Source organism: Paroedura picta, chromosome 10 (genome assembly GCF_049243985.1).
Source record: "Paroedura picta isolate Pp20150507F chromosome 10, Ppicta_v3.0, whole genome shotgun sequence".
NCBI classification, from domain to species: Eukaryota; Metazoa; Chordata; class Lepidosauria; order Squamata; family Gekkonidae; genus Paroedura; species Paroedura picta.
Window position 1 is genome coordinate 15378360 of NC_135378.1, and position 27372 is coordinate 15405731.

Below are 27372 nucleotides of genomic sequence, written 5' to 3' on the forward strand. Positions count from 1 at the left end.
TGCTTTCCCTGGTCTAAGGGGGAAAAAATGGCTATCGCATCTCCAAAAACTCGGAGGCGAGAGCAAGGGACGGACGTTCTTTCTACCGCTACATTGAGAACGCACATGTCTTTTGTGGATGTGTTGCAGGTTGTTCTCAAGAGTTTAGCGGTTTTTTTAGGGGGAATCCACTTTTCAGGATTTGTAGCACTGAAAAGTGCTACAACGAAGCGATTTTTGCGGGAGTGTTGCAGGAGTGTTGCAGATTGTGTATGACGTCATGTGGAACGTTGAATTAATAGCGTTTACCAAAGGTAAGACTTCTGCTGCATTTAAGTCATGCGGAATGGCCCCTGGTTCTTTGTTTTGTTGAAGTTGTTAAAAGTTGCTGCAGTGTTGGAAAGTTCCCAGGGTTGTCAAGTTACCAGTAACTGCTTATTTTTATCAGGTTCTCCATCAGTATTTACTAGCAAACTGGAAGGGCCAACACAGTAAAATACTAAAGACAGTTACTGCCATTTTATAAGCATTTTCCACCAATATGGTCTGCTAATTTTATATTAAATGTTGTAGAGAAAGGTGGGCAGTAAGAATAAGAATAAGAATAAGAATAATAATAATAATAATAATAATAATAATAATAATAATAATAATAATAATAATAATAATAAGAAGAAGAAGAAGAAGAAGAAGAAGAAGAAGAAGAAGAAGAAGAAGAAGAAGAGTTGGTTCTTAGATGCTGGTTTTCTCTACCCGAACGAGTCTCAAAGCAGCTTACATTCCCGTTCCGTTTCCTCTCCCCACAACAGTTGGGTGAGGCTTGGAGACCCCTGATATTACTGCTCAGTCAGGGTCACCCATTTGGGGGAGCAGGGAATCAAATCTAGCTCACCAGATTAGAAATCCACTACACCAAACTGGCTCTCATTTGAAATCTCATTTGGAATATTGTGTCCAGTTCTGGGTGCTGCAGTTCAAAGAAGGATACTTGAACTGCAGACCTAGCCACCTTTCTCTGGAACTTGTTCAGAGAAAGGTGACTAGGGTGGCTGAGGAGTTGGAATCCAGGAGAGGTTGAGGGTTGAGCATGTGTAACCTGGAGGACGGCAAGGGGTGATATGAAGGCTGTGTTTAATTACATAAAGGGTAGACGTGTTTACTACAGTTTTAGAGACAAGAACTAGGAGCCATGGGTTCAAATTACAGGAACGCAGGTTCCACTTAAATATTGGAAAGCATTTTCTGATGGCTGTTTGTACATGAATTGTGCTGCTTTGGAGGATGGTGGAGTCTCCTATGTTGGGAGGTTTTGGAGACTGGATGAGGTGGGGGTTGGACTGGATGGTCTCGTTCAGCTCTGTGTAATTCTGAGCCTGATTAAATACAGCTGAAGATGGTGAAGCAGCTGAAAGATCGGAGGGGAAATGGGAAGGAGAGAAGGAAGCAAAGAACAGTGATGATATGAGAGTTGCCAGGATGAGTGCAAGAAGAAATAATGTTGGGAATATGATAGGGAAATGGGGAGCCCCTCACGAGTCCTTGCAGCTTATGCACCAGGTAGTCCCATGGCTAACAGCATATCAGGGAGAAAAGAAGACAGGAAAGGTAGAGAGGCTATGGGGCTATGTATTATTGCAAACGTGGACAAACTGGTTGGTATGAAATGACAGCTTAATGTTCCCATAATCTGAAAGATAATAATGCCTTGGTAAACAGAGCAATTGCTTTGTTCCTGTGCAAATATGATGAACTAAATGCTTAATCACAATTTCTCCCTTTTGGACAATAGCCCTAAACATCAGTAATCTGGCTTAGAAAGGAAGCTGCAAGACCCACTCAAAGGTCTCCATTATGTCTCTCTTCCTATCATGACGGATCCTGTTCATATCAGAATGACTCACTCATTAGGAGTCATTGGTTACTTCAGCATTTCAGCATGAAGGATGACCGCAAAATCAGATTTGATTGTGCAGTCAAATCAGGGGGACCTGTTCCCCGGACTTCATGAAGTATCATCCCGGTTCAAGCATGTTTTATTCCCGAGACATAAAATTAACATGGGGTAAGAATAAATCAAACTCTATTTAGGGCATCAGTTAATTTTCTAGAAGATTTTCCCATTCTGATTTCTCCAGAAAACCCACAAGTTTGCAAGTTTCCAAGGAGCAACTGGCTGGCCACTACAGGAAATCACCAGGTTTTGCCTGGCTGCCAGTCTCCTCCAGTCTCCTTAATTCAAAAGAAATCCCGTCTAAACATCCGGAAGAAGTTCCTGACAGAACGGTTTCTCAGGGGAACAAGCTTCCTTGGGAGGTGGTAGGTTCTCCATCTTTGAAAATTTTTAAACAGAGGCTGGATCTTACAGAGAGGCTGAATCTGTGAAGGCTTAAGGGGGTGGCAGGTTACAGTAGATGAGCGATTGGGATGTGAGTTTCCTGCATAGTGCAGGGGGTTGGACTAGATGACCCATAAGGTCCGTTCCAACTCTATTATTCTATGATTCTATGATTCCCATGATCATTTGGTGTTGTTATTCTGAGTATTGGGGAGCAGGTCCGGGAAAGTGAACTGATCGTAGCTGTTCCTATTGCTTTGCATTGCTTGCTCATCTGTGTAGTCTAATTGCCAACTTTTCTCTCGAGAGGATGGAACTGTGGGAGAGGGGAGCTTGGATATTATTGGTGAGGCTGGCCTTCAGTTGGCTTTGCAGGAATGATGTCATGTGCAGGTGGAGTGCAAGACTAGTTTACAAACCTTTTCTGGGAATAGGGGAAACCCACCTGTTGTCAGTTGGGGGGGGGGTCTGGGATTAAATTGATCAATGTATTGTCTCTCAAATCAGTTTCATCAAGAACAGTCACGAGCTTTGTATCGCTACCTGAATAATCTGCTTTTGCTGCGAATGCCAAGTGTGTTCACTGAGAAAGTTGACAGAACCAAGATACTAAACTAGATGGACCACAGGTCCAATCCAGCAGGCTGCTCTCATAGTTATGCCCTGACATAGTAACATAGTAATTTGTGTTGCAAATCACTCCCATTACAATGTTTGTGAAGTGTATAAACGAATGGGTGTGCTACTCGCTAAGCTGAAGAACATTATGGTCAGAGAGATTTTTTAAAAAAATGTTTTCTATTTTATAGTGTGTTTTAAAAAAATACAACTCCATGCCTGAAGCTGGTACAGGCAAGCTGATCTAAAAGGTCTGGACAGAATACAGGGTCTGGACAGAATACAAGACAAATTACTGTAGAACATAAATAATATCCTGAGTTAGGTATGCTAAAGTTCAGGAAATTGATTGTGGTTGGTTTAGCTTGGGTAATATTCTGCTGGGTTAGGGTTAGGGTTAGGCTGGCCACTTACTTCTTCCGATAAGTGTGCACGAGAGAGAAAGGATGCAAGGACTCCAACCCCCACTCATCAGATCTGGTTTCTTAAAGAATTAGAATCATAGAGTTGGTAGGGAACTCCAGGGTCATCAGCCCCCTATACAATGCAAGAAATTCACCTGCCCACTCACAGTGACCCCAATTTCATGCTCAGATCATGCTCCCCCTCCCCATAACCAATATCTCTGGTCACTCTGGCCTGGAGGAAATTCGCCACCTGACCCCAAAGTGGTGATCAGCATTTCCCTGAACATGCAAGAAAGGGCCACAAGAGCCAACCATGGACACAATCCCTTCTGCCCACCCACTCACCACCTGCCTAAGTTCACCAAATCAGTATTTCTGTCAGATGACTATCCAGACTCTGCTTAAAAACTTCCAAGGAAGAAGAACCGACCACCTCCCGAGGAAGCCTGTTCCACTGAGAAACTGCTCTGTCAGGAACTTCTGCCTGATGTCTAGATGGAATTTCTTTTGAATTAATTTCATCCCCTTGGTTCTGGTCTGACCCTCTGGGGCAACAGAAAACAACTCTGCTCCATCCTCCATGTGGCAGCCCTTCGCATCCTTGAAGATGGCCATCCTATCACCTTTTAGTCATCTTCACTCTAGGAGTTTAAGTCTCAGTATTTGGAAAAGGCTTCTGTTTGTAGGTTGTTTTTCAACTGAAAGGGGGGAAATCATAACTCATATAACCAGTGCTTGGAACTCTCACAATCCTACGCATAATTCATTTGAAAAAAATCTGTGAAGACAGATTACATTGCAAATATTGTGAAAATACAACTGACAAAAGCAAGAGAGCACTTCCTGATTAAACATTCTGTGATCGCTCTGCCAGTTTCCAAGCTGGCTGCAATTACTTACACACATTCACGTTTCCATACAACAAGCCCCAGCCTCACTTGGGCTCTCAACTAGACCTTTTATTAATGGAGAAGATACACACACACACACACACAGCTCAGTGCGCACTTCTAGAAGAAGAGAATATTTTCATACTCTGCTTTTCTCTACCTGAGAATGCCGACAACTTGGAAGTGGCGGCCAATAAGTATAATAAAAAAACTAAATTAAAAAAGCCATAATCTCCTGTCGTACAACACACCTGGTATGCTCAGTGCTCTGCTGCTATTAATTTCAGTGAACAACTTGCTGGCTGAAAAAGAAACATTATTCAGGCCTCTTGCAGTCCGGATACCTTGCCTCTTGTTATCAATGAGGAAAGAATCCTTAATAAAGGATAGAGTTCCACACATTTGTATCCTGCCCTTCAAATAAGTCCTCAACGGGTCTGTCGAGCTCACATCTAAATATCAGAACCATCCTGTAACACGAGTGAGTCCACCTTTGATTTATCCCGAGACTGGGGCCGTGTAAACAACCAATTTGCATAATGCTGTGCTAAATGGCAGACTGGCAGCTGTCCCTGGGTTTCGGAGAATACAAGTTGGCTCAAATTAGTAGTTCCCTGGCTGAAACAAGCATATCAGGATGCTCACACACTTCTCCCCAAAAGCTCCTGCCATCTCCTCTCCTCCCCCCCACCCCCAGCTTCTAACAAGAAAATCTATTTCCCTGTATTCAATTTAGAGGCTCATACAGCCAGAGGTCTGGAAAACCAACAAATGAGAAATTGAAAGTGACATACATTAATGAAAAAAAGGTATCTCAACCATAATCCAATACCAAGTAGCACAAGGGACAAACAAGACAAGCGTTTCAGTAGAAGAAGAAAAAAAAAACTTTGTTGTCCAACTCCCTCTAGGTAACTGTGTGATTAATGGAGTATTTTAATTCTGGGCACAACAGTCTTTGGCATAGGGTTGCCAACCACCAGGTAACACCTGCAGATCTCCTCCTGTTACTATTGATCTCCCGATGAACAAGATGAGTTCCCATGGAGAAAATAGCTGCTTTGGAGGTCAACTCTCTGGCACTGTCCTTTCCTTTGCCTACTAAAACTCAATCAACCAAATGCCTTGAACAGCATAACAATCTGAAAGGTCATTTTATAATCCTTCTTTCTCAAGGGACAAAAGAAATTTTAAAAATTTGAAACATCCAAGGTTATATTAGGATTCTGACCTGAGAGTCGGAAGGCGACCACCTTGTTTTGTTTGAATCATTTAAATCAGTGGTAGTCAAACTGCGGCCCTCCAGATGTCCATGGACTACGATTCCCATGAGCCCCCTTCCAGCAGATGCTGGCAGGGGGCTCTTGGGAATTGTAGTCCATGGACATCTGGAGGGCCAAAGTTTGACTACCCCTGATTTAAATTCACCAGCCAGGTTAGAATAAAATAGCATCTTAGATTAGAATGTAGAGGGCATTCCAATAAAATATGAGAGATCGAATCTATTTTACCAAAGAAACAAGAATAAATTCTATCAGAATAAGGAGGATGCAAAAAAAACAGCCTCTCATAAACACCGTCAACTGGGCATTCATTCTGCCGAGAGACTTCAATGTTCAGTTTTGGGCACCACAATTGAAGAAGGATGTAGACAAACTGGAATGTGTCCTGAGGAGGGCAACAAAGATGGTGATGGGCTTGGAGACCTAAAGCCCTGAGTGAATCAGGTGAGGTCAGATGATAAGCATAGAAGGGAAGAGAGAAGTATTGCAAAAAACTGAAAAACAAATTCGGCGAGCACAAAGAACTATTGTAATCTATCTGCCGAATCCATTTATAAATGGTAATTTCTGATTCAGCAAGCTCCAATTCCTTAATAGATTCAGTATTTAAACCAATAGCTGATAATTTCTTCTCCATGATCCTAAGAATCCTAAAAAAAATCCTCTTATAAGAATCCTCTTTCAATAAGGCCAGATAAGCTGTTGAAGGAGAAAAGTAACTTTAAGCAGATTGAATGCAAGTATCCGTGTCTTAGCCGCTCATCATAGCTGACCAAATTCAGTCCACAAAACCAGCCCAGCAACCCAGCTTTTAAAGGAATGAAAGAAGTGGAAAGTAAACAGATTCCATGACTACCTGAATTCTTATTGACATCTCATAAAATAGGGATTACGTTTAAGTTAAAAATTTGCGTAGCCCCTATCAACACATATCTCTCATTTTATTCAAAAGAAACTCAAAATACACCCAATAAAGAATCGGGTTTGGTTTTTCCCAGCTTTTCTATGCGGAGCCCCATTCAGAAAGATGCAAATAAGATTTCAAGATAACAAAATTCTTTTAACTTTTCCTAATTCACCTCTCCCCCCTTCAAGGTTTTAGGATCCCCTTTTTTTAAAAAGTAAATACCACTGCCTTTGACTTCTGGAAATTTACTGTCAAATCTTCTTTGCAACAGTAGTCAGGAAAAAAACAACTTTAAGGATCTCTGTAAATCAATACAAGTTTGGGTTAGCAAGACTGTATGGTCTGTATACATCTGAATAGGAATACTGCAGTGTGCTAGACAAGGAGGCTGACAGGATTGATTAAAATGGCTTGACACCCGCTTTGCAGTGAGTGACAATGCCTACTAGGCACCTTGCAGTCTCTTCCCCGGCTACCTGAAATGTCTTTCTCTAGATCTGACCCCTGCTATGTAGTTTGTTACAGAAGGCAAGGGCTAGGAGTTCCACAGAGAGAAACCAGAGGTAGATGGGATAAATTAGGAAGCAAGCCCGCGTGCTGGACTGGAATACTTCCAAGCATTCTCAACATGAAGATTGACCTGACCTCCCACTTTTTCAGATAAGTAAAGACAGAAAATGCCAGAAAAATGCAAACAGCTCAAGACCAAGTACACTGTGAATTGCAATGACTAGAGGTATCTATACACAAGTCATCTCTCTCTTCCGCTTTCTTTCAGACAAGAGGAAACCGGCAATCTCTTAACTGTCAGGAAAGGTTTGAAAAATTCAAAATACACACGAGTCCTCACAAAAGCACCGTCTGATTTTTCCCCCATTAATGGCTTAGCAATGCTTTCTTTTTAAACACTGCACAATCCATTATAGATAAAGCTCTGGACTATTTTTTTTTTGATCATCTGATCTAAGAAAATCATTCAAAGATCTAAAGCAGTGGTCCCCAACCCCTGGTAGATCAGTCAGTACCGGGCCATGGCTCCTCCTCATCCTCCTCCCCAGATGCTGCCTCGGGGCTGCCCTGCCACTCTGCCGCCAGCTCACCTTTGGTGCTCTCCAGCGGCCGCCATGGCTGGGGCTCCCCCTCGGCCTGGCACTGCACAGCTGCTGCTGGCAGCGCCCCCCCAGTGGGCTGTGCGGGAAAGCAAGTGGAGCAGGGGCTCAGGCAGCAGCGGCAACGTCCCTCGGCAAAAGACTACCCCCCCCGGGCCTCAGTAAAACTGTCAAGCGATGACCGGTCTCCAATGATTAAAAGGTTGGGGACCACTGATCTAAAGCATCTCCCCTTTCACTTAGCAAAAAGTTTGCCATTATGGTTTTGTTTATTTATTTTATTTATTTAGGGAAAATAAAAACTACACAATAAAACAGGCAAAAATACATTAAAAATTATTGACAGTAAAATCACAGCTAACAGTGTTAGCACCAGCGTAAAGTACTATGGTGAATAAAATGACTTCCAGGAGCAGACTGGAGGAAAGAAAAAAGAGGGAGGCAAAGGGAGGGACGGGAGGGAGGCCTGGCTTTTTACTATGGATTAGGGGTGTGCGCTTCGGCTCGGTTCGGCCACCTTGGCGATCACCGAAGCCCGAGGTGGCCAGCACCAGCCAGTGGCCGAACACAGGTGCAGAATTCTTCCTCCTCCCTATTGGCATTAACGGTGAGCCCCTTCAGGGCTAGGAAGCCCCACTCAGCTTCACAGTGCCTGCCATGGCTTCGCGTTATAGCCTCCTAACACAGAGGAGGCATGTCCATGCATCAGTAGACCTTTTGGATTGGGAGGGAGGATTTGACCCCCACAATGTAGTTTAAAGAAATATGTTTTTAGTCAATGCAGGCCTGAGCTGCAGATTCAGATATCCACAGTTAAGCCCACAGGTGGCAAGCTGGGACTCACAACAAAATGCCGCAGAAACTGTTGAGGTTTTATTTTCCATAGTGCTGTGGTTTTGGGGGTATGGAGATGGGATGGAGGGGACCCTCAGCCCCAAAACCCTGGGGGTGGGGGGGGAGAAGGACATATAGGGTTGTCTCCGATTTCCCTCTAGTGTGTAATCCCAGACAGAAAGAAGAAATTGGGGCACAAGGCAGAGGGAAGAGACACTTGGATAGATCATGGGATTGGATTGGTGGGGTTGGACACTTGCAAACCCTACCCGGAGCTAACGAGTAGAGGAGGAGAAGGCTTGTTTTCATTTGTTTAGAATTTGAAGAATTTCTATGTCTTTCATATAGACATAAACATTTACAGTAAAACCAAAATGAGGTTTTGGCTCCCAAGGCATCATTTTCCACTCCTGGACAGCCTCATCTTCTCCCATTAGAGCTGTTAGAGCTTGGGGCTTTGCCATCTTGAGTAATTTGATGTCCTCACTAGACTCAGCCCTGTGAGATCTGCATCGGTTCCAAAACATTAAATGCCACATGTACTAGTGCAAATCGCAGGACTTGGGGACCCCACCGCATACCTTCCTCCTATAACACGGATAGTCAAACTGTTGCCCTCCAGATGTTCATGGACTACAATTTCCATGAGCCCCTGCCAGCGAATGCTGGCAGGGGCTCATGGCAATTGTAGTCCATGGACATCTGGAGGACCGCAGTTTGATTACCCCTGTCCTACAGGGTGACAGACAGACATATATTCCCACCATCAGATTCCTGCTGTCAAGCCAGGCACTTGCCCTGAAGAAAATCTGCCACAGGTCCGTCCCTAACCCCACAACTACCCACTTTTTCCCCTGCCTCTCCATCCAAAATCTTTCCCCCACCATTTCACTTTCTCCCCACCATCCTTCCACCCACCCTAAAAATCTACATCACTCTCTACAATGTGGGGAAGAAAAATCTCCTTTCTGTCAGTGTGGCCCCAAGCCATGGATTTAGATATCTGCAGAAGGGGGCCACATTTGAGAAACAGATATAGAGGTTATCACAGCCTATTGCAACAGTTGCTGTATGCATTGCCTTTGTTTTATTGCAGGGTTTCTAGCCTTTGCAACACACTTTCTGTATTTTGATACTGTTTGTGTGTTGGGTTTTGTTATTGTATTGTCGATTAGAGGCCCTGGCTGTCTGGTCAAATTGTTTAAAATTTTTGCAATCAGCCTTGAGTATCAGCAAGAAAGGTGGGGTGTGAATGAATCAAATGCAATTAAAAAATGAAACACTGAAGGGTAACGCTGGACAAAAGAGACAAGAATGGGAAATGATGAAACCAGTTAAGGTAGACAGGGATGGTGCAACCCTCAGGGAGCAGACGAACAAACTTTAGTGAGCCATCCCAATGCAGCTGATGTCTGAATTATGAGCCACTAATTGGGTTTTTATAAGACGGCAGAGTCTTCTCTATTATTTGAATGACTGGGCAGCGTATGACCCTGGAGCTCCAAGCTACAGTGATCCATATGACAGTCACCTCCAGGTTGGATTTCTGTAACTTTTTCTACATAGGCCTGCCTGGTCCTTGACCCAGAAATTGCAACTGGTCTAGAATGCAGCAGCTTGATCCTTCCTAAAACACCCTGAAGGGCCAGTATCTGGCCTGTTCTTAGGTAACCATATTGGCTCCCTGTTGAATTCCAGATCAAGTTCAAGGTTTTAATATTGATCATTAAGGCCATCCATGGTGTGGGCCCTGCATACCTGAGGGATGTCTCCCCAAAGGGGATACTCCCCAAAGAGCGCTCTGCTGTGCCAATACGAACTGGTTGGCGATCCTGATGGGAGTTTTCTACAGCAAGCAATGAATAGCCCAGAACAAGCTCCTTCCTAGCTCCATATGATAACTGTTCCTCAAGTGCTCTAATAAAAAACTTCTTAGCATAGCATTGTATGAGACCTAATTCCATGTAGAAACTTAGATACAACTTAGGTGTTGCATTGGGAGTTACATATAAAAGGTAAAGGTATTCCCTCTGCAAGTACTGGGTCATGTCTAACCCTTGGGGTGACGCCCTCCAGCGTTTTCATGACAGACTCAATACAGGGTGGTTTGCCAGTGCCTTCCCCAGTCATTACTGTTTACCCCCCAGCAAGCTGGGTACTCATTTTACCAACCTCGGAAAGATGGAAGGCTGAGTCAACCTTGAGCCGGCTGCTGGGATTGAACTACCAGCCTCATGGGCAGAGCTTTCAGACTACATGTCTGCTGCCTTACCACTCTGCGCCACAAGAGGCTCATGGGAGTTACATATAGCCACGCACCATCATATTGTTTCCTGCTTTTTCTACTTACCTCCGGTTGATTAGAAATATTCAAGATCAGAGCCCACAACTCGGACCGAAGGGAAGTTGGGCATCCCTGTCGGATGTATTGTTGGGCGGCTGCACTATCTTGCTCTGTTAAAACTAAAGAAAAAATTAATTTAAAAATTGGATAGTATTAGCATATACAAACAATGTATAAGGATGTTTCAAGAAGGATGTATAGATGACATTAAAATGTTCCACTTCATGTTTCTTCAAGCTGGCCAGCTTATGTGTTTACAATTGATTGTAAGCTTAAGAACTGTACTGATTTATTTTCTGGTCCACTGCAACATTTACCTTTATCACAAGTTTGCATCCGAACCCATTAATTCATCCGCATTCCAGTTCTCATACTGGGTGTAAACTGCACGGAGCTATATTCCAAACCCAGGTCGATTCAGTCCCTGCCCTCTACACAGAATGCAATTTCCGTTTGGATTTTGGGCGATTTAAATTTTCCTTCTGCAGCAAGAAGGATTGATCCAGAGTGACCCTACCTTTATTGTGCGATATCTTAGAGTGCTTTTAATCCTCGATATCCATTGGGAAAGAAAGCTCCATGGTAGAGAACCTCTGATAGGCTACACCTGGTCATGTGACATGCTTGCCTTAAAGGAGAAGCCCCTAATTTCTCTCAACTTCTGTCGGTCCTGGATTTTGCCTCCCTCCTCTGCCTTTTTCTATCCTCTCCCCCTCCCCCTCCCCTCCAAGAAAAAAAGAGGCTCCCTGCCTAGCTCCTCTCCCCCCCTCCCCTTCAAGAAAAGAAAGAAAGAGGTTTGGCTCCCCCAACCTTCTGAACTACCTTAACCACGTGCAGAAGACTTTCCTGTTTCAATGGGGAGGGGGGGAAAGAGGAAGACCCGAGTTCAAAGCGATCTGAATTCAACAGGATTGACAATGGAATAAAGAAAGTAAGTGCAGACTCTGCCCTGGTGTCAGGACCCAACCGGGTGAGGAAGAGGCAGGTCTGAGAGTCTTGCCAGGATTAGCCCCTGAGCTTCAACCACTGCCCACAGATTCAGCCTCAGAAGCACCAGAACTGCCTAGGGCAGGGAAGTCAACCTGTGGTCCTACCGATGTTCATGGACTACAATTCTCATGAGCCCCTGCCAGCAAATGCCCCTGCCAGCAAATGGGAATCTGCCCTAGGCAGGGGTAGTCAACCTGTGGTCCTCCCGATGTTCATGGACTACAATTCTCATGAGCCCCTGCCAGCAAATGCTGGCAGGGGCTCATGGGAATTGCAGTTCATGAACATCGGTAGGACCACAGGTTGACTACCCCTGCCCTGGGGAACCCAGCCCAGAACCTGAACCGCAACCAGGAACAAGCACCCAGCCTCTCCAGCCTCTAGGCAGAAGCCCCAGCAGCAGCTGGCTCCCCACCCTTGTCTCCTCAGACCTAAGAGCAACGACTGGTGTAGGAAGCAGCGCTTGGCCTTACAGGAAAAGTCCAGGAGCGCAGGGCTGGCTGCATAAGGCAGAATGGGTCGCCGAGATTCTTTGCAGGGTCAGTCTGAAGACTGAGGCAGCTGTTCATTATTAGCTGCAGGTCAAGGCTTAAAAGCAGCTGGGAGGCAGAACCCCTTTGTCCTGGCAGTCTTTCCTACCAGAACTGTACCTCCAGACCCTGCTTCCCGGAACTTGGCTTGCGACTTTTGACTACAGACCTTCTTCTTCCCCTTATCAGACTTGGCTTGTGAATGACTGATTTCTAGCCATTGACTTTGACTTCTGTGGCCCCACTTGGCATACTCCCTTCAGGACTGTTCTGGCTGCTTGCCCATCTCTTCCTGCTGTGCCTGAATACATGACAATGAATATCATTTTCTTTTCAAAGCAGATAATACATCTTCCTGTGGTAACACATCAAATGGTTTCCTAAAACCATTTAGAGAGCCAGCTTGGCACAGTGGTTAGGAGTGCCGACTTCTAATCTGGCAAACTGGGTTAGATTCCCTGTTCCTCCATATGCAGCCAGCTGGGTGATCTTGGGCTCATCACAGCACTGGTAAAGCTGACCAAGCAGAAATATCAGGGCTCTCTCAGTCTCACCTCCCTCACGGGGTGTCTGTTGTGGGGAGAGGAAAGGGAAGGCGAATGTAAGTCGCATAGAGGCTTTTTCCGGTAGAGAAAACTGGCATATAAGAACCAACCTTCTTCTTCTAAAATCCAAGCCAATAGGAATATATACTTCTCTCCCATCCGAGAAGACAGTTCAGTTTCTCTCACTGATATTCAATTAACTCTATGTGATAAAATCTGTCTAACTTACTTTCTTTACCAGAAACTGAAAATACACGGTGGGTGTATCAAGGCACAATTGATAAAAGAAAATGAATAACTTGTCCATGCTACCTCTTTTTATAAACTAAGAAAATACCATATGTTTAAAAATCAAGAAAAAGGCTTTGGTGTACAAGAAATTAAGTTTCCCTACACGAGTTAATTTGGTGTAGTGGTTAGGAGTGCGGACTTCTAATCTGGCAAGCCAGGTTTGATTCCCCGCTCCCCCACATGCAGCCAGCTGGGTGACCTTGAGCTCGCCACGGCACTGATAAAACTGTTCTGACCGAGCAGTGATATCAGGGCTCTCTCAGCCTCCCCTCCCTCACAGGGTGTCTGTTGTGGGGAGAGGAAGGGAAGATGAATGGAAGCCACTTTGAGACTCCTTCAGGTAGAGAAAAGCGGCATATAAGAATCAACTCTTCTTCTTCTTCTCAGAGTTATTGTGCCATGGGACGGAGCCCATCAACTTTTCCACTAAATTTCCACCAAGTCCACTCTTTATTACTGGCTCCACACGTGGCTTTAGCCTAAGTTCTTTTAAGTGATGTCGGACACCGCCTTCTCATTTTCATTGGTGTAAACACTGTTTGGATTCAACCCTGCATGTCTATGATACTGCACTTCCCAAACAGAAAAGACTGTCATGGTGATGAATGCTTTCAGATCCATTATCGATTTAACTCTCTTCTTAATTTGATGGCTTTTCACCGTCAAAATCAATTGATCTTGGCAGATGCAGTGCCGGCATCTGCCCTGGCCTGGAGGACCCCGACAAGTCTCCCCTGATCTTGGAAGTGACTCATCGGCATTTGGATGGGAGACCAGCAAGCAAGGGTGGGGTTGCTACAGAGAGGCAAGAGGAGGTGAACCACTGCTGTTTACTCCCTTGCCTTGAAAACCCGATGGGGTTGCTAGAAATCAGCTGCAATTTGTCAGCACTTTGCACATACGCAGTGCCCACATTTCAGATGTGCATATTAGCAAGCGGGCCAGTTCACGGTAATGGCCTTATTGATGTGCGTACTCCAAAACAGGGGGAAAAAATTTCCTAGAATCAAGAATGAACTATATTTGTGACAGGTCACAGAAACTCCTCGGCAATTACAGTAAGAGATTCCTGCTCATAAGTCTTCCGCGCATTCATCAATCGTTTAAAGGATAAAGGTTTCGGTTCATTAGGGAAAACACAGCTGAGACCAGCAGAAGCATCAGAATATGTCTCACAGTTAGGGAAGACGTGGGGAGCTGACTACAATGTTTCTGATCTTCACCTAGACAAAGTGAGAAATTATGCTTCCGGTATGAAAAGCGGACCGTCAAACAGTAACATAACAATCACACATCGTTTGATGCTGACTGACTGAATACGTTTTAAGCCAAAAATCAGTATATGCAAAGAAGCTGGGGAAGAGTTAATACAATATAACAGTGGTCCCCAACCTGCGGGCCGTGGCTCCCTCTCCCCGCCCCCCCCCCCCCCGCAGTAAAAAACTTCCCAGGCTGCAAGCTTGCGGCCCGGGAAGCTTCTTACTGCGGGAGGGCGGGGAGAGGGAATCAGGGCCGGGCCGCACATCGCGCATGCGCGGCCCGTGCGGGCGTGGTCCACGCGGGCGCGGCCCGATGCCCTGCCGGTCCCCAGCCTCAGAAAGGTTGGGGACCACTGCAATATAAGACATCCTAAAAAATCATAGAATAGAACCATAGAATCATAGAGTTGGAAGGGACCTCCTGGGTCATCTAGTCCAACCCCCTGCACTATGCAGGACACTCACATCCCAATCGCTCCTCCACTGTCACCTGCCACCCCCTTGAGCCTTCACAGAATCAGCCTCTCCGTCAGATGGCTACCCAGCCTCTGCTTAAAAATTTCCAAAGATGGAGAAATTCGAGATTTAGAGAAAATCAGATTTAGAGAAATTCCTACTTTATATGGAAAGCAGCAAGGAAGTCCCTCCCTACTCAAAGGAAGTCTGAGATGGTGAGGTTTAATTTTATAATTAGACATTCTCTCAGAAATGATACTATTTACAAAAGAAATGGGGTCTCTTCATGATGCTTAAAAGTTATTGAAAACTCCTATGATACAAGCTGAGAAGACACCCAAGAAGGTGCCAATGTGAATAATAAGGATTTAAAAAGGTGAGGTTTTCTGTAAAAAAGGAAGCCCAATACAATTGAGGAGGACAACAAACTCTGCAGGCTAGTATTAGAATAAATAATAAATAATAGTAGCAGGACAAGAGACACATTACTAAAATTACAATGACATAAAATAAAAATGACTCTAAAGACATCAGAATCAGGAAACCAACTAAGAAGATGGTTTGACCACAATGAAGAACAATTCTTTCCATAGTGCAGAAGATGACAATGCCCAAACTACTTGTACAGTGGTCAATCTCTGGAGAATTAAGGCATACAGAGAAGACAGATGGTGTTCTAAAGAGAGAGCCAGCTTGGTGTAGTGGTTAGGAGTGTGGGCTTCTACTCTGACAAGCCGAGTTTGATTCCCCGCTCCTCTTCCACATGCAGCCAGCTGGGTGACCTTGGGCTTGCCACAGCACTGATAAAGCTGTTCTGACCAAGCAATAATATCAGGGCTCTCTCAGCCTCCCCTCCCTCACAGGGTGTCTGTTGTGGGGAGAGGAAAGGGAAGGCGACTGTAAGCCGCTTTGAGACTCCTTCAGGTAGAGAAAAGTGGCATATAAGAGCCAACTCTTCTTCTAATAGACAGAATGGCTTTGCAAAGAAAATGCCCCAATGATCCACGTCAAGAAAAACATACGTAAGGACAGTCCAACTGACATTGTATGCTTAGAATTCCAAAAATCTTTTGATGAAGTAAATTTAGCAGTCCTGAAGAACTGAAAGCTGAGGACCAGAATCAGCAGTTCTCACGATGGATAGAAGCATGCAACACCATTTTGCAAATGGCCCTGGAGAGAGAAGTTATTTGCCTCATTTTGGAGCTGCATGTTATTGGAAAACTGCTTTTGCAGCTCGAAAGTGAGGGAAATAACTGCTTCCTTCCCCAGGCGTATCGGCTTGGGAAAATTGCATGGAGGGAGAGCAAGACCTCGCCACAAATCCAGCTTTGGCATTGGGTCTCTGCGGACTTTTTAAAAAGCCACTTTCTCACAGCTGCTTCATCTTCTCCTCCTTGTGCAACTCTGATGTACGAGCTCCATTTTCTTCTTTCTGTAGAATGCTGGACAAATAAGAACAAGATCTAATAACATTTAACATCACCCATTCTACTGGACTCTTCCTGGTTCCCGGTTGTGCGTATTATACAGGGAGGCCAGTGGTACCTTTTAAGACCATTGAGTGAACTTGCACCGATGAACCGCACAAGCTGCAGGCTACTCTTGTCATCTATTGTGGGCTGTGTGCAACTCAACGCTTAAAGCTCCCCTTGGCCAGAGAACAGTCATGGGCAGTGAGAGATTGGAAGTCAGCTGGAGCCCCTCTATGGTGATCAGATGTGATATAAGTCCTAGGAACCAGACCTTCTGTCCTGCACTAAATCAGCAGAGCATCATCTTATTTCAGGGGCTCCTTCACAGTCAAAAGGCTGAAACAGGCTGGTCTACTGAGATGGGTAATGGTTATCCAGGGTCTCAAGCAGAAGTCTTTCACATTTCCTACTCCCTGGTCCTTTTAACCGGAGATGCCGGGGATTGAACCTGGGAGGTTCTGCATGTAAAGCAGGGGCTCTATCACTGAGTCACAGGTGTCTGCTCTCATTGGCTACTCTTAGAGAGAGGCAGACACTGGGTAAGTATCTGAAAGACAATTCAGATATACTAAGCCAGGAGCAGTCAAACTGCGGCCCTCCAGATGTCCATGGACTACAATTCTCATGAGCCCCTGCCAGCATTTGCTGGCAGGGGCTCATGGGAATTGCAGTCCATGGACATCTGGAGGGCCGCAGTTTGACTACCCCTGTGTAACAAAACCTCTCAGCTTGTTCTCGCAAAATACGATATTTTTGCTCTTGCCTCTCTTTACATTATAAATACGTTTAATGAACGCATTGAAACCAAAGGTCCACAAGGACCTTCTTCTTTCAGAAGGTGATAAAAAGATTGCAGATGGTTCAAGAGACACAAAACCCATCTGACCTAAATGTTGAAAGTCTCGGTTGAATCAAGGGGAGAAGGGTATTGGCCCTGCAGCTTTCTGGTCCAGATGGCACATAGCTGAATTTCCTAACTGGGGCACAAAAAGAAAAAATCTCCCCCTTCCGTGTAAAGGTTTATGATACAGAAAGAAGCTACCAGGAACGGAAGCAGGCATCCTATCACGGATGTCTATTTGGCTGACTCCTGGTAAGGTGAAAAGCAATCCAGGCATGGCTTAGCAGTGGCTGGAGGCCAAGTTAATCAGTGTTCACTGGCTGAGCAACTGCCACGAACGTTAAGGCCAACCAATTAGCAGCCACTCAAAGACAGCTCTGTAGTGACAGATGCCTTTTTAAAAAGCTGCCTGGGATCACAATGCACCTTCTGCTCAGCTTGAACTCTGAGGCCCCACATCAGGCAAGGAGCTTCTTTGGGAGTAAAGGCATGATGGGTGCCACTTGCAGAGGGCATTAAAGAAAGGGGAAGAGAGAGGGCTGCCAAGAAGAACGACGACAGGGAAAAATTTTTTTAAAATGAAGTGGAAATGTTCCTAATACTTTGCCACTTCATTGTAAGAGAATGCACACTGCCCTTGTTCATGAAGAAGCGAACATTCAAGACGGAACTCGGTGCACTCTCTGAAGAAGCAAGAAGCAGAAATGGAGAGTCCCTGTGTCTGTTCCGTGAGAATCTCATTTTCTCTAATCAAGGACAGGAAGACTTTCAGTTCGACAGGTAAAATAATGACTTCTTGGAAAGGGGATAGCTGCACACTAGGGTTGCGTGCTCCGATGCGATTCGTCCATCTCGGGCTTTGGTAATCGCCAAAGCGGCCGAACCGCACCGGAGTGCACAACCCTGCTACACACCCATCCTTGCACAGTGACTCTGCACTGGAGCATTCATTCAGTTCAGCAGCAACAATTAACTATCCATCAGAATTAAGGTTATATTGCCTTCTAATGCACGGGCATAAACCCCATTAAAATTAATGAGCACTCATGGTGCACGGAAGGCAAAAGACACTCTGGTGATTTGTCAATGACATTCACAGCAAGAATCCAACTCTTTGGCAGAAAGCTGTGCATGTGTCTCTGCGCACATGTGTTTCCCATACTGCTTTTAATAAGCCAGCTGTGCAGCTCTTTATCTGGAAACTGCTGGCGAGCCGGGACAAAATAAAGGAAACCAATGGTGACTCTTCAATACAGTTGCAGACCTTATCCAAGTCTTACCTTTTTGGCCAATTCGTACGTGTTCATTTTCAAAGAGTTCTGCAACGGCAAGATAAATTGCAAGTTTAAAAAAAGCTTTTGATTCTTTAACATGTAAATAGTTCAGCTATCCGAACTACTTCTTTAGGTGTAAGTAGTAATAACAGCAAGGTTGCATCTGGGCCTGTCAAACTCCATTGATTCATTCCTTTTTATCGAAAACACATCACCATGCATGGAACAGAACATATTCTTCCAACGTGAACTGAAAACTTTCTCGGGGTCTCCATCTCGGAAAAACAGCACCCGTATGTCCCTCTAAATTGCTTTTTGAGCCTCTGCCCTGCAGCCTGAATTGCAATTCACAGAGACAGGCTGTGTGTCCACTTCAAAAAAGCAAACTTGATCACTTCTCTCTTAAGTGAGCCAGTGTGGCATCGTGGCTAAGAGCAGCAGCTTCTAATCTGGCGAGCCAGGTTTGATTCTGCACTTCTCCCTCCCATGCAGCCAGCTGGGTGACCTTGGGCTTGTCACAGCCATGATAGAGCTGCTCTGGCCAAGCAGTGGTATCAGGGCTCTCTCAGCCTCCTCTGCCTTGCCAGGTGTCTGTGGTGGGGAGAGGAAAGGGAAAGCGATTTTAAGCCGCTTTGAGACTCCTCCAGGCAGTGAAAAACAAGGTATAAAAAAACAGTTCTCCCCCCCCCCCGTAATGCCTTCCATTTCCTCAAAGCTATCCCTATTTTAAAAGTTTTCCTTTTTTCTATCCAATTATACAGGATGCATAATTTGCCTTAATATTTAAGACCCCCGTGAACCTTCCATGTAAACTGGATCGCTCTAGCAGACTTCCAAGTACTGCTGCCCTTCCGTGGTTTTATGATGCTCTGCATTCATTGTAAAAAGACCAAGATGAAGTTAACGGGACAACAGCTACAATATTAAGTTTCCGCAACAATAATTTTTATGTCTGTGTCCTTATTTCCATCACTAGATGGGCACGAACTTCCAAGCTGCAAATATACTGGCTGTCAAGAGCCCCAGCTTCAATTTAGGCAGAAAGATATGAAGGAAAAAGTATTAATTAGTTTTAGTTAGGCAATATTTCATCAGAAAATAATACTGTAACTGGTTTATTGCTCAGCAGCAGATCAGTTGAGTAACACAGACCTAAGTACAGGGCAGAGCTGAGACAGGGCAGAGCTGAGACGACTGGAGTGAGTTTGAAGACTCATGACGAAGCTTTGAGAACATCTCCTATGAAAGCCCAGGAGGTGATGGTGAGAACTTTGAAGCATAAAAGCTACACAGCTTCTATCGTGTCCTCTTGATCATGCCCGGCACAATTGTTTCGGGTATTTCGGTCCCTGACCACCTTCGATAAAGGGCGCCAAAATGATAGCCAATTGGATATTAGCTGTGAGCTTATTGCGGATAAAAGCTCAATGCTCCGCTGTGACCTCTCCCCAACTCCCCTTACTGATACAGTAAGGGAACGAGAGGCCCCTTGGCTGCCTTTGGAGGGCATATTTGATGGCTTCAGGCAGATCATGCTCACTCAAGTGGATAGGTTGCTAGTGTCAGTGAGGCCAACCACATGCCCATTATATCTCTCCCTTTTTTACAGGGGAGTTCTCAAAGGGGCTGAAGGAGGCAGTGGTTTGTCCCTTAATGAAAAAACCCTCTCTGGATCCACCAGACCTAGCCAACATAATGACCCCCCCCCCAGCTCACATATGGTGTTTCTGGGAAAGGTGGTTGAAAAAGCTGCTGTGGACCAGATTAATTAATTAATGAATTGGATTTATAGCCCACTGCTCTCAGAAACTGGCTCATAGAAGGTCACAACAAATAAGCCAACAATAAGAACCCAATAAAATACCAATTAAAACCCCAACCAGCAATATTACAAACCCCAACAGATGGCGAAAACTAGAAGAAGCTTCAGTTCTGGATCTGTTCCAGTCTGGCTTCCGCCCTGACCATGGGGTAGAGATGCACTGGTTGTTCTGATGGATGACCTCTGGTGACAGCTGGATCGAGGCAGTCAGTGCTGCTCATGACAATAGATCTCACAGAAACGTTTGATCACAGAGCTCTTGGTTCACTGCCCTGCTGACGCAGGGATACAGGGGACAGCCTGCAGTTGCTGATCTCCTTCCTTCAGGGTCGTGGATAGAGGACTGAAATTAGGGAGAACCTACTGCAGCACTGTCAATTCCCTTGTGGAGTGCCACAGGGTGCGGTTCTCCACTCAACTTTATTTAATATCTTTACGTGCTCTCTCGCTCAGTACATCCAGGAGTATAGACTGGGATGTCATCAACACACTGATGACATCCAGCTGTACCTTCAGGTGAGCAGCTGCCTGGACTCACCCCCAGAGTCTTTTGCTAGACAGGATGGATCAAGCAGAGTTGCCTGAAGCTCAGCCCTTCAAAGACAGAGATGGCTGGGTAGCAGGGGCCCAGGTGAGGAACTGTGCCTACCCTACCTGGATAGTGTTCAGTTTATAGCGGTACACAAAGCCAAGAATCTGGGTGTGATCTTGGACAGCTCCTTTAAGTGGAGGCAGAGATCACAAGAGTGAGATTATGCTGGAAATATGTGGGCTAATGCAGTTGCTGGTTACAGAATGTATTTTAAATGTGATTTTAAATGGTGCTATAATGTCTATTAATTTTCAACATATTGTTAGGGTTTATTGTTGTTCATGGCCCTGAGCTGGTGAACTAATAAATGCTGGAGAATGAGATTTCAATGGTGCAATGCAATCATTCATTGCTAACGTGTAACAGTATTTTATTCCTTCTTACCATTCTAGATTCAAACCAGCTACTCTGCAGGAACTTTTAAATCTGAGGTATTTGATTGGAGTGTTTATTAATAGATATTTCATTCTTAAAGAATAAAATGCGGAAGGGGTGGGGGGGGGGAGAGACACAGGCTGTACAGGATTCAACACAGAAGATATATAACAGAATCCACAACTATCTTGTGTGATATATCAAATGCTATTTAAAATGTTGATGTCCTCTCTCTCTCTCTCACTCACACACACTCACTTACACAAATGTGGTGTGAAGCATAATGCCCGATTCTGACTAAGGTAGTTAATGTACATCTAGGCCAAACCTCTCCAGTTTTTAAGTATGCATGGAAAGCTAGCTGGTCGGCTATACCTTCTGTTCCCCAAACCTAGTTTTTTAGCCACAGGGAATTGCCTTTGCCAGCAAGAGCCAGCTTGTCTGAAAGAAGGCTATGCTATGCTGCTTCTTTCTTGACATCTAGGTTCTTAGTCATGGGAACTTTCTTCAGCAACTAAGAGCGTTAACTCATCTGCTAACCCTCTCCCTCCAACCTGGTCTCTGAAGGGGCACAGCCAGACAAGGAGCATGGAGCTGGAAATCCGCAACTACCTTCCCCCTCCACTCCCCCAGTGAGCCCTGCCGTAGGTCCAGAGGCCGGCGAATAACCTCCAGAACCCCTGGCCAATCTGGCCTAGAGGAAAATTCCTTCCTGGTCCCAAGCTGGTGATCAACATTACTTTATGCATGTGAGAAAGGGCCATGAGAGCCAAACATGGACTCATCTCTTTCTGAATACCAGGTTCTTACGGAGTCATATGAAGATACAAGTTCATATCTCCCAGTGCCCCTGCCATCGGAGGCTATATGGGGCCTTCTTGATCACAGCATGGAAACTCTGGAAAACTTTCTCCTGGGAGATTCATGTTGCCCTCCATCATTGTCTTCCCCCAGCGGGTAAAGCCTCTTGGGGGTTGCTTGGCACTCCATCACTCACTCTTATCATCCGACCTCCCTGTTTGGGTATCTGTATACTGAGGTCAATTCAGCCTTCCATCCTTCCGAGGTCAGTAAAATGAGTACCCAGCTTGCTGGGGGGTAAACGGTAATGACTGGGGAAGGCACTGGCAAACCACCCCGTATTGAGTCTGCCATGAAAACGCTAGAGGGCATCACCCCAAGGGTCACACATGACCCGGTGCTTGCACAGGGGATACCTTTACCTTTACCTATACTTTATTTTTTTTCAATATTTTGTATATCTCTGCCTTCTAAGTAATGTTGTAATGTTTGAAACACCTGAAAAGTTTAACACTTGCCACCTTGGGGACCCTGAGCTGGATAGAAAGACTGCATAGAAATGTTTTAAATGCATATTTAAAATAGCTCTTCCTCCTGATGGATGGGTGCCTTGAGTCTCCCCCAGAAACATTAGCCAGCTGCCTGGAAGCGGAGACGAGGCGACTCAAGCAGAGTCCTCTGAAGCTCAACGGAGGTCCTGTGGCACTGCAGGAAAGGTCCAAGCAAGGAAGCACACCTACCCAACATGAATAGAGTATGGCTGTCAGCGGCCCACTCCCCCAGGAACCTGGGGGTGATTCTTCATGCCTCCCTCTCAATGGAGGCTCAGATCACGTCGGTAGCACAGCTGGCATTCTATCACCTTTGCCAAGCCAAACTACTAGTGCCCTACTTATTGTTATCACTATATTGTTATTGTTACTGTTTTTACTGTAAACTTAGTTATTTGCATTGCCCTGTTTCATGTCAACCAGCCTGAGCCATTGAGATGGGTGGTAAATAAATAAAACAACCCCCCCCCAAATATTTAATAAATATTGTTCCATCAGGCTTCTCACTAATAATATTGGGAAACGTTTAAATGACAGGCCAGTTTTTGACCAAAAGGATACAGTCTTTTGCTACAAATAGAGATGCAAGACCTCGTTTTGACAACTGTATCTTGCATGAGCCCTGACTTCGATAGCCCAGGCTAGCCCGATCTCGTCAGATCTCAGACGCTAAGCATGGTCATCGGTGGCTACTGTTTGGATGGGAGGCCACTAAGGAATACCAGGGTTGCCACACAGACAAGCAGGCCACGGTAAACCACCTCCGGACATCTCCTCCCTTGAAAACCCGCCAAGGTAGCCATAAGTCACGTGTGACTTGACGGAAGGACAAAAAACCTCCCATGAATTTCTGAGAAAATAATCTTAACCATACTATCTTGAACAAGCTCTACACTGTTAAAATTTAAAAAGCCATGCATACCTGGAGGTACTTGTGCAGAGTCGTCAATATCCAGCTGGCCTGTATTTAATTCTAGTTCACTGAAATATTCCTTCTTAAGAAAGAAAGAGAAAACACAGGCATAGAATAAAAAAGCAAAGGTTTTCTTATAAAGTGTGGAGAGGCCTCCATCCTAACTACATCCCAAACAAGCTTCAAACTGCTCCGGATTATATTCAAATAGGAATTTATTTTATACTGATGATGGACCAATAGTCCTCCTAGTCTAGTGATTTGATTAACCTCCAGCATGTCTGCCAGAGGTCTCCCAATTCTACCATCTGGAGACTCTTTAACTGGAGACTCAACAAGGGGCAGTAAGAGACCCCCACCCCACCCCTGCTCCTATGCCACAGGATTATAAATCTCTCCACCTCAGCTAGAATGAAGTAACATAATTTTGTACGTAGTCTAGCACAGGATTTCTCAACTCAGTTGCTGGGGGCGGGTGCCAGCGGGGCCAGGCCAATCAGGAGACGCTGCGTATGTCCTGACTGGCCCGCTGACCAGAAATGGAGTCCGGACAGTCTCTGCCCACCAGGGCCCCGCTCAAATATTTTAACAGCGAAAGCTGTTACAGATATTAAAATTTTTTAAAACATTTATTAGTTGATATGACCACCTATGGCCATGTCAACTAGTTCTCCCCCTCCCCAAATGGCCAATGATGGGCTTGGAGGGGATGGAAGGGGAGGTGCCCTGGGTGGGCCATAACTATGGTTCCACCATATGCTGCACGGTCACATCATTTCTGGGGTTTCTCGAACTCTGAAGAATGTATCAGGGGGTTCTCAACAATAAAGAAAGTTGAGAAAAGCTTGTCTAACAACTAGAAATAATTAAGCTGTATTGACAAGCCAAATGTTTTCTTTACGGATGTTAACCAAAAGACTGAAGAATAGCCTTTAAAAGAGGCTAATATCAGCAATGTTCAATATTTTGCAAAACACTAAATGCAGCTGTTTCAGTATCTTAATAACAAACCTTTCTTTCCTGCCTATTTTAGAGAAGAAACCAACATAACAAATAGAGACGCTTACCAGTTCAGGAATGTTCTTTACTTTCAGTGGAACCTGAATTAACCCCAAGTGGTTTCTGAAACTGTGCTGTTCGCTGGTTTCATAATTCGGATTGCGGAGATTCATCAGCACCTTGAACAAGAATGCCATGTGAGTATTTCATAGTTAGGTATTTTAAAAGCATAAACCTCAGAAGAGCTCTACTGGACTAATGACATGCAGATGCATTCTATGACACTCAACAGTGAAAGAAAAGATCTCCTGCAGGGGAGAATAACAAAGGTTGAATCCAGTGGCAGCTTCCATGTGCATGCCCAATTCTTCACATACATGTAGAAAGTCTTCTAATGGATGAAGGCTTCATCTGACAAAGAAAAGTCCCTCTGTTGAAGGAAGTCTTTCTGTCTCAGAGAAAAACCTGGTGATACCTTCAAAACATTCAACATGACAAATCTCAATTCAGGGGTAATGCAGAACCATGATTTGAGGATGGGAAGCACCATCACAAACTTGCGTGTTCCCTTCTCTCCATCATCACTCCCTTCCCCTTCCCCTTCCCCCTAACACTTCCTAGTTTTCATGAACGATCTCTTGTCACAACGTCTAAATATTTAAATTGTGGTTAACGCCTTTTGCCATGGGCCTGCCAGCGGCTGCCAACTCCTCATCCTCGGAGAAATCTGAAGAATGGGGCTGGCCCCACACTGACGGAACCCCACCTCAGCAAGCAGCTCTGTCAGGGGATCCAACAGGAGAAGCATCAGAAAGTAAGAACACTTGCCAGTCATGGCTGGCATGATCGATCTTCCTCTCCTAAGCCAGTTCAACATAGAAGAAATGAGCACTGGGCAGCTCAGGAAAGAGGAAGGAGCACTCGGTTTCTCAGCAACAACATTAGTTCCTGGGGCAGAGTCCTCATAGGACCACGACTGACAGGCTGATAGGGAACCAGTAAGAGACCTGCAGCTGTAGGAAGGTGAATGCGATTTTAAGAAATGACACCTGGCCCTTTGGGGATGAGTCAGCAAAAGGTGAACATAAAAGGAATTCTCTGAGCAGGGCTTAGTGTGGAAGAAACCTCTGTGCATGGACCTGTTTAGCAAACAGAGCTCTACCTTGACCCTGCTGCTTTCTACCTTGGCTCTGGTCATTCTCAACCCTTGGAACTGGACCCCTTGACCCTCCTACCCTGAGGCCTGGACTGAGCCTTCAGATACCTGACTCTGGACCTGTTTGTAGACCTTGCTCCTGTGTACTTCTGTGCTTCTTGTTGTACTTGGATGTCCCAGAAAACCTGGGTAGATCAACAGCGGCAGGCTTTGCCTGGAACATGACATCTTGCTTTCAAGCCACACTTCAGAAACTTGAAAGGGGTTTGTCAACCTGCTGTTTGTAGGCTAGTGCTGATCATGGGATTGCACACCAACGAAAGGGAACATCATTGATCAAACCCTGATTCAATGTTACATCTGAACTAAGCCACAACTGAAGAGGAAAGGAGGGGGGGGAGAGCAATACCCTAAAGAAATGAAAAGGTAGAATAGCTTGAATGACTTGTTCACACGTGCTCAGAGCAGGAGGAATGGAAAGTGGGTTGTAAGAAGATTGTAAGTGGGTGGACAGAAAGGACTATGTAGGTGCTAAGTTTTTGTGGCCATTTCCTGCATTCTGCAAGGGGTTGGATTAGGTGATCTTGGAGGTCCCTTCCAACTCTATGATTCTATGAAACAGGAGGAGCAGGTCTCATGGCTTAAGTGCCACTCAGCATTTAACACTCAGGGCAGCTGTCCCACCCGAGTGCCTCCTCCTCCAACCGGCTTGCCTGTCTGTCCAGTGGACAGCCAATCACATTCTGTCCCCCACCCGACCACCTCCTCCTCCTTCCACTTCTCTCCGAGGCTCAGAGGCTGCAGATTCCTGCTGCATGAGAGCTGCCCCTGCCAGTGAGTTCCCTTCCCGGGGGCCTCCAGCCTTTCCAGGTCCTGGGTGAGGGGGAGGTCATCCAGAGTTCTTCCACCCCCCCCCCCATGCCCAATCTAATGCCCACTGTATCCTTGAATGCAACAGGCTTGGTTCCTAATTGTTATCATCATCATATATAATAAAAACATTAGTGTAGACTCCTCAGATCAGACTGGTGGCCACTGTAGACCAGCTTTTGGTTTGACACAATAGCCAAAAGGTTGCCTTGGAGGGGCAGCAAACAGGACACAGAGCCCAAACACACCTCCTAGCGCTGATATTCAGAGGTTCACAGGCTCAGTATAGGGAGGTTCCCTATACAGAGCCAGCAACCTGCACTGATTAAGAGCAGCAGCACCTAATCTGGAGAACTGTCATTTGATTCCTCACTCCTTCTTCACATGCAGCCATCTGGGTGACCTTAGGCTAGCTGTAGTTCTCTTAGTGCTGTTTTCATAGGACAGTTCTGTTAGAGCTCTCTTAACCTCACCTACCTCACAGGATGTCTGTTGTGGGGAGAGGAAGGAAAGGCAATTGTAAGCCACTTTGAGACTCCTTTGGGTATTGAAAAGCGGGGTATAAAAATCAACTCTTCTTCTACTCAACATGGTTGTTAACTCTTCATGGACTTCTTCATGAATCTGTCTAGATCTCATGGATTTCACTACCCCTGTTGGAGGTAAAGTCCTCAAATTGATTACTTTTTGAGCAAAATAGTATTTCATTTTACCCAGTTCCAGTATTTTGGAAGAGAGAGAACTGCTCTGGCTAATTTCTCCACCTGATTCATAACTGTATCATACTCTTCCTGGGTCAACCTGTTTTCTAAACTGAAAACAAGTCCACCTGAAGAGGGGGAGAGCATGATAAACATCTAAACTGAAAAGTCCAAGATTTGTCAACCTATCCTCGCAGGAAAGGTACTCCATCCCCTTGGTTGCCC

The 27372-nt window shown here is 45.2% G+C and overlaps 1 protein-coding gene across 2 annotated transcripts in view; it reads right to left on the reverse strand.

Annotated features, from left to right (window-relative positions):
• TBC1D19 (TBC1 domain family member 19) overlaps positions 1–27372 on the reverse strand; it is a 116417-nt gene that overhangs the window by 46354 nt on the left and 42691 nt on the right. Inside the window, exons 8-11 of one of the 2 annotated variants that reach the window (XM_077301474.1) lie at positions 24489–24599; positions 23431–23500; positions 18374–18412; positions 10713–10825 (exon numbers count right to left, since the gene is read on the reverse strand). In XM_077301474.1, coding sequence (XP_077157589.1) covers positions 10713–10825; positions 18374–18412; positions 23431–23500; positions 24489–24599 — 333 coding nt within the window. Of the gene's footprint in view, positions 1–10712; positions 10826–18373; positions 18413–23430; positions 23504–24488; positions 24600–27372 lie in introns of both variants that reach the window. The other variant, XM_077301473.1, reaches the window with a different exon arrangement.